The sequence below is a fragment of the Peromyscus eremicus genome, chromosome 23, assembly GCF_949786415.1.
Source record: "Peromyscus eremicus chromosome 23, PerEre_H2_v1, whole genome shotgun sequence".
In the NCBI taxonomy this organism is placed as follows: domain Eukaryota; kingdom Metazoa; phylum Chordata; class Mammalia; order Rodentia; family Cricetidae; genus Peromyscus; species Peromyscus eremicus.
This window is the reverse complement of record NC_081438.1, coordinates 3,634,993-3,644,487: the sequence shown is the minus strand read 5'-3', so window position 1 is coordinate 3,644,487 and position 9,495 is coordinate 3,634,993. Positions and strand designations below refer to the sequence as shown.

The 9,495-nt window shown below is 52.9% G+C and overlaps 1 protein-coding gene across 1 annotated transcript; it reads right to left on the bottom strand.

Annotated features, from left to right (window-relative positions):
- Positions 1 to 3,565: 3,565 nt before the first annotated feature.
- Iscu (iron-sulfur cluster assembly enzyme) lies at positions 3,566 to 9,491 on the bottom strand. Its single transcript, XM_059248762.1, has 5 exons — positions 9,332 to 9,491; positions 7,815 to 7,928; positions 6,995 to 7,105; positions 5,310 to 5,388; positions 3,566 to 4,055 (listed from the first exon to the last, which is right to left on the bottom strand). The coding sequence occupies exons 1-5, from the start codon at positions 9,443 to 9,445 to the stop codon at positions 3,970 to 3,972; spliced, it is 504 nt and encodes a 167-aa protein (XP_059104745.1). The 5' UTR covers positions 9,446 to 9,491; the 3' UTR covers positions 3,566 to 3,969.
- Between the last annotated feature and the right edge of the window lie 4 nt (positions 9,492 to 9,495).

Here is a 9,495-nt window from a genome sequence, read left to right as displayed (position 1 = left end):
TGGTGATGTGATGGTGTGATGATATGATAATGTGATGGTGTGATGATGTGATGGTGTGATGGTATGATAATGTGATGGTGTGATGATGTGATGGTGTGATGGTATGATAATGTGATGGTGTGATGATGTGATGGTGTGATGGTGTGATGACGTGATGGTGTGGTGATGGTGATGGTGTGGTGATGGTGTGATGGTGTGATGGTGTGATGATGGTGATGGTGTGGTGATGGTGATGGTGATGGTGTGGTGATGGTGATGGTGTGGTGATGGTGATGGTGATGATGTGGTGATGGTGTGATGTATGATGATGGTAATGGTGTGGTGGTAGTGGTGGTAGCTGTTAGCATTTGGTCTGTCGTAACAAAGTACCACAGACTGTGTGGCTTTCACAATTGAACCTCACGTTCTCAGAGCCCTGGAGGTGGGAAAAGCCCACGATCCCCGTTCCCGTGGGTTGTTTCTGATGTGGACTCTTCCCTGAGGTGTAGATGGCCACCTTGTCCCCACCTGGCCTTTCCTGCGAGTGGAAAGAGACCCCTTCTTCTAAGTCCATCCTTTCTCCTGGATTAGGCTCACATTTGCACGACTGTTTAACCTTGATTGCCACACCAGACTCTCTGCGGAGAAGGTCGCTTTGGGGGTTTTGAGGGAACACAATCCGCTGTCCAGCATGAGGATACCAGCTGGGGTGGTGTGGATGGTGCTGGTGGCGGTGGCGGTGGCTGGGACAGCCGGGGTGGTACCTAACACTGGTGCTTGCTCGATGCCCGGTGTTGTGGAATTTTCCACTTTATGTGGGATTTAACCCTCACAACAATCTTGTAGTTTAGGAGCCAGGATTGTCCCAATCCCCCCGTGAGGGACAAGAGGCTCAGTGATATGCCTGCATATCTGTTGTAGACAGATCATGGCATAGTTAGGATCAGAACCCAGGCCTTTGGATTTTCTTCCAAAGTTGTTCCTAAAGTCCCGTGGTGGTCCTGCTTACAGGCTGAAGGACAGAGGACTGTAGAGCATGCTTGTGCTTGGGCAGAGTGCTGTCCAGCCCATCCCCCACTTGGGCTTCCCAAGACCCATTCGTCTGAGGCCATGGGCAGCCTGGGAGGGTCCAGAAGCCGCTCTGCACCATCCGCTCCAGGGTAGTGAGGGTTCTCCTCCCCTTGGGGACTCTTGAGAGTTAGGTTTCCATGAAGTGAGGCCAGGGGTGGAGGTGACTAAGATGACTTTCCAGGGACAGCTGGGCGGTGGAGGGGGCGGGATTGGGCCCCGTGGCAGACCGACCGTGGTGGAGCTAATTTGGCTTTCAAGCCAAGTGTTACTGGTGTGCTTCTGCGTGGATGTCACCAAGAGGATCTGTGGAGTACTCTGGTGTAGTACACTGGAGTATTGTCAAGTACTGAATAGTACTCTGGAGTACTGTGTAGTTCCAGGCTAACAACACCGAGGCTGGAAACCTTGAGATTATACTATTATAAAAGAGTGGTAGCCGGGCGGTGGTGGCGCACGCCTTTAATCCCAGCACTCGGGAGGCAGAGCCAGGCGGATCTCTGTGAGTTCGAGGCCAGCCTGGTCTCCAAAGCGAGTTCCAGGAAAGGCGCAAAGCTACACAGAGAAACCCTGTCTCGAAAAACCAAAAAAAAAAAAAAAAAAAAAAAAAAAAAAAGAGTGGTATGTGTGTGTGTGTGTGTGTGTGTGTGTGTGTGTGTGTGTGTGTGTGTAATGGTTGTCATGGTAACAGCAGTTACTATGAGCAGCAGCAAGAAGGATGATGCCAGTGTTCGTGGCAACTACAGTCACAGCCAAGGTCTTTCCTGCGCTGAGTCCTGGCTGGAGGGTCTTGACGTCGCCTCACTTTTTTCTTTGTTAAATTCCTAGCACTTCAGATTTCTCTAGACTGCAATCCCAGCTACAGTGCCTGGTGTATAGAGGGGCTGAAGCGTCAGCCATACAGTGGTGATTCCCTAGATGACAGTCATGGCACATGAAGGCTAGTGCTTCCTGTGGGGTGTTCCAGGTGAAGCCTCTGATGTCCTTAGAGCCGCAGTGATCTGCCAGGATGGACAGGGCAAGACGTGTAGGCTCCGGGCAGCTCAGCCAGGGCCAGCTGATGGTGTGTTTAAAGAGCAGCTCCCTCAGAGGCCGCCAGGAAAAGGGCAGGGGGCTATCAAGAGGCCTCGGTGATTCACCTTGGCTTTCAAAACCCGACCCACCCATGTGGTTCATGCCTGTAATCACACACCTGGGAGGCTGAGGCAGGAGGATTTTTGAGCTTGAGGCAAACACAAAACAATAATAACCCAAACCCTCCAAATAGCAGACATGGCATGGACGAGCTACGTCAGGGTTCCGAGATCCGCACGGAGACTGTGACAAACCCCTTAGGCTCAGTGAGGGGGACATGGGGCCCAGAGTCCGTCTGCCGGCAGAGGGTTGGCCCTATAACAGGTTCTAGAAACTGGACCTGTTTGGGCCGCAGCCACTCACATTCTTAGGGTTAGGCTGTGCTGGCACCTTCCGATGTGTGGAATTCAGATTTTGTCAACTGGGACAGAAGTGGATCATTCTAAAATCACAAATAGGGGTGGGGAACTGCCACTGCCACAGGGAGGGGCGGAACTACACAGCGGGACACACCCAGCAGGACAATTTGACACGGCCCCACCCAGGGGCTAATTTGAGATTCTGATGGACGCTGCTGGCCTGTGGTCTCCCCCAGACTGTGGAGGGAGTGGCCTTTGAAGTTCTGAGCCCTTCGCCAGAACCCAGAATATTTTAAAATAAAGGATGATTTAAGAGTCAGCCTGCATATGCCGGGACAAAAAAAGCCATCAGATAAACAGTTTGCTTCTGAAGTTCACCGCAGTAGTATTCCAGTGTCTTCACTAGAAAACGGTGTTTCACTGAGCTATGCCACGGGGTAGCTCAGGGCAAGAGTGGCTGCTTTCCATGCCTGAGTCAGATGTGTGTTTGGAGACATGGTCTAAGTAGCCCAGGCTGCCCTCAAACTTTTAATCTTCTTCCTCAGCCTGTCGAGTGCTGGCTGGGTTTACGGGCAGGTGCCATCATGAACAGTGAGATGCCCGTTTTGATCAAACTGAGGGCTGGTGCAGTACATGGACTCTTCAGTGACACACGAGAAGGGCACACTCACTGGGCAGAGAACTCGTCACTCTGGTTTAGCTCCCTGGTCACCACACCAAGCCTGGGAGGCCTTTGGAAGGCTAGCAGAACAATCTGCCAGCATGAGCTGGAGCCTGGGCCTAGAGTGCAATAGTTTAATCTCCTGGGGGCTTCTGCCTGGCCCACAGGGTCAGGTAACACCTCAGCCAGCTTCTTGGGTTAATTTCTGACTTTCACAGACCAGGGGAATTACTGCAGGGACCCTTGAAGCTGTTGTGAATTGACCACACTTCCCAAAGAGCAGTGAAGAGCATTGGACATCTCCTCCACCCTTTTAAAAGCACCCAAGTGTCTGCTGCTGTCTGGCATGCTGTCGCCTGGCCTTGGGGAACCCCAAGGGGCTTTGGACAGCACTGGGGGGTGAGTGAAGGATTCAAGAGACAGGTTCACTAGAGAAAACCATCGTCTTACATTCTTTTATTATAATATATATGCAGATCTGTTAAATATACAGTAATAAATTCTATCAAATAGCTACAACAAGGCATTCTGCTGGCAATCTCCCCCAACGGGGTTAGGTAAAACCTGCCGTCACTCTCCAAAGGCTACCAAAGCTTAAGACTTCGGTGCTGATTTCAGCTCCCAGGCCACAACGTAAATCAGACAGACATTAAGTGCACTAAGGACACAGTGAGCTGAAAGAACACAGGATTAGGCGTAATCAAACTGTATTTGCCCGCATTGGAACCATAATGCAAATGGTGACTAGTGTGCGTTTCTCGGGGCTTCTTTGATGTGGTGCCGGGAGGCAGGAGCAGCTGCTGTGACCTGCGAGAGCGTCCCCAGGGCTCACTGCTTCTCTGGCTCTCCCTTCTTGGATTCTTGCTTCAGTTTGTAGTCAGCTAGGGCGGCTTTGATGGCGTCTTCCGCCAGCACTGGAAGGCATGAAGGGTGGAGAGCTTCAATTTCTAGACACTGGAGAGGTGGCTGTTATTATTTTGTACACTTATCTACACACATCTTTGTGTATTTATGTATTTAGAGTATGTGTGCATGTGCATGTATGTGAGTGGGTGCTGTGCCACGCACATGTGGAGATGAGAGGACAACTTTGGGGAGTGAGTTTTCTCCTCCACCATGTGGGTTTAGGGGCTCTAACTCAGGCTTGGGACAAGCCTTTACCCTGGGCCGTCTCCCTGGCCTGGGGGGTGGTCTTGAGGAAGAGAATCTTTTTAAGCTGGAGGGTGCTAGAGATGGGAAGGTCCAAGAGTGTCCTTGCTGGGCCACACAGACTGGGATAGTCATGACTTCCTGGCTGGGATAGTGGGGGGGTTTCCTGAAGGTGCCTGTTCCCTGGCAGGGACACAAACAAGCTTTAGGCCCCAGAGAGAGTGGACTGTGGTCACAGAAGAACTCTGATGGTGTGGTCTGCACACCTCCTCCTGCAGTTCCACATGGGAAAGCTTTTATTGAGAGTGGACACGGAGAGTCAGGCTACAGGGGAGGAAGAAGCTGAGAGCCGGAAGACAACAGAAAGCCAATGACCCGCAGAGATGAGCTATAGCCATGGCACCTGGAAAGCTAACGGCTTTGGCTTCCCAGAACTGACAAACCTGTGTCAGCTCAAGTGGAAAGAGCGTGATCTCAGGGTGTTGATCCTGAGGACACCCTGAGGATGGTGTTGGAGTGCCCAGCCCAGCGCCAGCTCTTCCCTGTCTGCCCTCGGTCAGTACACCCTGACAGCATGTTTAGGGGACACCTAAGAGGGTGGAAGGCATCAGCTCTGACTGCAGGTTCTGAGGTGCACAGCCTCTCTCGGGGCAGTCAGTGGGTGTTGCACGGTGGCCTCATCTGAGGAAATGCAGTCAACAGGGCAATGGAGCAAATTCTCTCGCTCAGCCTGTCGGGCCATGGTGTGGTGGGAACAGTACAGACCCTGAACAAAGATGGGGCTCACTTCCTCATCTCGGGGAGCAATGCTGCCTGCTGTGGTGTGCCTGGTGCTCAGTGCGGCTTCAGGGCACAGGGCCTCTTAGCCTGACTTCCTAGAGCTCTGGGCTGGGAGACCACAGGCTCCAACCTCCCCAAGGTCACCATGGCAGATGTTCTCTGGGGTCACAGCATGGGCTCCTAACGGGGAGTTTATGACTACCAAGCGTCTCAGCTGTCTGGCATTGGGGCAGACTCACTGGAGCAGTGCAGTTTCACGGGCGGAAGGCAGAGCTCCTTGGCGATGTCTGTGTTTTTGATGGTCAAGGCTTCCTCCACCTGAGGTGCAGGGGAAAGTGGGTGTTTTAGTGACTTTATCTTGCCGAGGTCAGCACGCCCCTGATAGGCTGTCAGTAGAGTTCACAACAGCTACTGGGCAGGACCACCACTGTGCACTAAGGGTCTCCGGGACACACACACACACACCCCTGTGCTGCCTGGCTGGGTAAGCAACAAGACCCCCTTGCCCACTGAAGGCAGGCATTGTCTTGGCTGCTTGAGCAGCCTCTGCCCGAGGATGCCTGGGGTCTGAGAGCTCTGAGGGATGATGGGAGGCAGTGAGGCACAGCCTGTGTATCAAAGAAAGCCAGTCTCCCTCAGACAGGAGACCTCAAGGTTAGAGATCGAGTCTTCCTACTTTCTGATCATAGGTCAGAGCCCTCTAAATGCCAGGTCCTGGGAGCATGTGCCCAATTTCACTTCCCCTTTCCCCAAGGCAAGTTCTTAACCAATTTCCTTTGAGCCATTTTCTTTCACAACAAGCAGGCCTGGGCCTCCCTGGCCTCTAGGAGCTCTACACCCAGAAGGTCTGAATCCTGTGGAGTGGGTGGCACGAGGCTAGCAAACAGCTCTGCTGGAGAGCTGGCTTTGTCTGGCAATACCCCTCCAAGACTCAGCTTCCTGAACTGGGTCCTGTGAGGGTGCAAAGGATGAGCACGCTGCTTTAAAATGGGGTCTCATGCAGGGCAGGGTCATCTTTCAATTGCTACGTAGCTGAGGAAGACCTTCCCACCCCAATTCTCCTGCCTCTTCCTCCCAAGAACCAGGATTCCAGGCTGGTGTGCCGTGTACCACCACACCTGGCTAGTGTGGGTGGCTTTGATGGGGCTGGATCTTAGCAGTCTCAGCTCAGCTGCTGGGGAGTGTGAGGTAGAGAAAAGGACAGAGAAGATGTCACAGCCCTTTCCTGATCCCTTTCAGGAGCTCCGGTCCAACCACCTGGACCATTGTTCGCCTTCATCTGCTTACCTGGCTCTCACCCTGTGATTCTGGATTCTAAACCCCTTTCAACATAAGCTACATCCACCACTTTGTGAGTGTGGCTTTCTGGGATCCTACTTGAGGCAGGAGATGGGAGGAAATAACCAGTAACTATTACACAGCAACTCTCAGGGAACCTTAAGGACCTTAGAAACGTTAGGGAAAGCCCACGGTGGTTTTGAGCTCTGCTCTTCTGGAAAGACTGGTGATGATCCTCTTCTATTTAGCTGGTAACCAAATACCAGTAATTCACAAAAAGCCTCAAGCAACAAAATGGTCCACAACCTCCAATGTGAGCAATGGAACCAGTATTAAACTTCAGAAAAACGGCTTCAAGACATCATAGGCACTTTTTTTTTTTTTTTTTTTTTTTTAAAAGCAAGGTCTTGCTGCATCGCCCAGGCTGGCTTTGAACTCACCATCTTCATCTTCCTGCTTTTTGCTCTGGGACTTAGGACTAGACTCTTCCAGAGCCAGGGTCACAGGGAATTCTGATTTAATTCTATAGTTATTGAGACAGGTTCATTATGTAGACAGGGCTGGCCTAGAACTCACAGAGCTCCTGCTGCCCCTGCCTTCTGAGTGCTGGGATTCGATAGTTCGTACAATCTGTGAGCACCCTTACCGTCTTCCCCTTTACCCACTCTGTGGCTAGGGAGCTGGAGGCGATGGCGGAGCCGCAGCCAAATGTTTTAAATCTGGCGTCCACAATCTTCCCCTTTTCATCCACCTGGATCTAGAAAAGAAACAGGGGCTAAGAGGTGGTTCCTGGGCCTGACATCTAGAATGCAAGCCTGGAACTTCCCAGCCCACAGTGGCTGTTCCCAGTGAGCCCTGGCTTGCTGTCCACACCAGATGCTACGACATCAATCACTGTTTTGTTTCAAAGAGCTCAACCACTGACAGTGAAACTCGGGGTCCACACAGGCCCAGCTGGCGGAGAGGAGCAGGAAACGAAGCTCTCACCTCACTTTGGTTCTGTTTTCAACCCTAGCCTGCTGTACGTCAATCCCCATTTGTAGAAGTCTGTTCACAGCTGCTGCCACTACTGGCCTCCGTAGGCACTGGGAGGGCCTGTAATCAAGGTCTCCATTAATACCTTTCTCTCGGACACCGACTGGACTTAGTGGCTCCTTCCTACTGGCCATTAAGGAGACTGCAGCTAAAGCTTTGACTTCCTCAGGTACAGTGCACCACCTCCCTGCCCCTTCCTTCTGAAGAGGTTTGGTTAGCACATTCCTTTCCTCACTGGGGAGTGCTAGCTCCTTTGGAGTCTTCATTTGGTCAGTAGCATTCACAAATCCTTTCACTCAAGTGTTTCGGAACAAGACAAGTCTCTACCCTCACCATCCATGACAGCCACTCATCCCATCTCGCAGGAATAGACAGACAGACAGACGAAATGCTCTGTGAGCAAACGGTGATGCTTTTCATCCAGCCAGTACCTGCAATTTCATGACGTCACCACATGCCGGAGCACCCACCAATCCGGTTCCGACATTCTTAGATGTTTTGTCAAGGGACCCCACATTCCTAGGATTCTCATAATGGTCCACAACCTGAAACGACAGTAACAGCATTCACCAGGCTTCACTGTCTCCCTCGGGTCAGCAACCTGAACGGAACAGAGGAGGGAGAACAATGTGTGACCCGAACCCTTCAGCTCCTTCCCCGCGACCTTCACCTTGGAGATACTGCCGGAGATACTGGCAAACAACTCAGTTACATCTTAGCTTCAGAGGGATTTCAACCACAATTAATCTTACACAATGACTTACATAATGATACGAGATTTGGGCTCAAACACCACTTGTGTTTTTAACCAAACAAAATACACTGTCATAAGAGAATTGTGCCTTTAAAAATTCCAACAATACAAATGGCCCCAAATGGAAGATTTCCTCATGAATTTCAAGGTGGCTGTTAGAGATGAGCCAAGGTCGGAGGAATGAGTCATTTGTGACTGTAAACGTAAACACACCACCACCCTGGTGCAGGAGCGCCCCCTGGTGCCACAAGACTGCCAGCCCGCCCAAGTTCCTGTAGATTTTAATGTCAACAAAACATCCTGCCCTTTGGGGGTTGAAGGCCTTACCCAAGCAAGATTAGAACACACAGCCATTAAAGTCTGGGACATATTAAGATTTAATAATCTCGGAAGTTTTTTTGGCTAGTTAGCAGGAGGCACCCTCATCGGCAGATTTTGAGTCTAAGCCCTAAGGCCCCGCAACACATTATCTAATCCGGATTTCTGATGTCTTGTCCAACTGTGGTAGGCTTTTGTTTTTCGGAGTGAGTCTCATGTCAAGGGGCCCTTAGAAGGTAGGGGGCCACGAACTACCCACCCCTCTACACTTTCTGCTCCCTGAAAATACACATACAGCCGAGAGCCAAAGTTTTATGTGGGTTAGGTGTTTGGCTCGCCTGGAGGACATCAGCTCCTGAAACAGCATCATCAAAACCGTGAGCGGTTTCTCCATACACAGGGGGTCTGCCGGAGACCCCGTTCGGAGCTGGGGGGGACAGGCCAGGCGGGGGCCAGTGACTTGCTCAAGGCCACCTGGCAAGGGCAGTGGCCTGGTTGGTGAGGACGCTGGTGCTGGATGGTGAGCTGAGCCTCAGACGTGCGTGCGTGTGTGCGTGTGTGTGGGGTGCGTGCGTGTGTGCGAGCGCGGTCCCTTGACCCCCGGCGGGACATACCAGGACCCTCCCTTCTGGGCTGTCAAGAGTTGGGACCCTCCAAGTGGCGGCCGCGGCGGGGCTGAGGTCGCCGCGGGATCCTCGGCGGGCGGGCGGGTGGGTGCTATCTGTGCCAACAGCCGCAGGTCGGGGCACTGCGCAGCGGGGGCAAGCGAGCCGGGCAGGAGCCGGGGAGCGAGCGGACCGCCTCTCCCCGGGGTCCCCGGCTGGCGCCGGTCGCCCGTCCCCTCGGGGGTTCGCGCACCCCCACGCCCGCCCATACCTTCTTGTGGTAGAGCCGGGCTGGGGCCGACAGCTCCCGGGCGGGCAGGCGCGGGCTCCGGAGCAGCAGCGCGGAAGCCGCCCTCCTCAGACGGCCCGCTCCGACCGCCGCCATGTTGCCGGCTTGCACCTGCGTCGACCGCGGCGACGTCAAAGGGAGGGCGC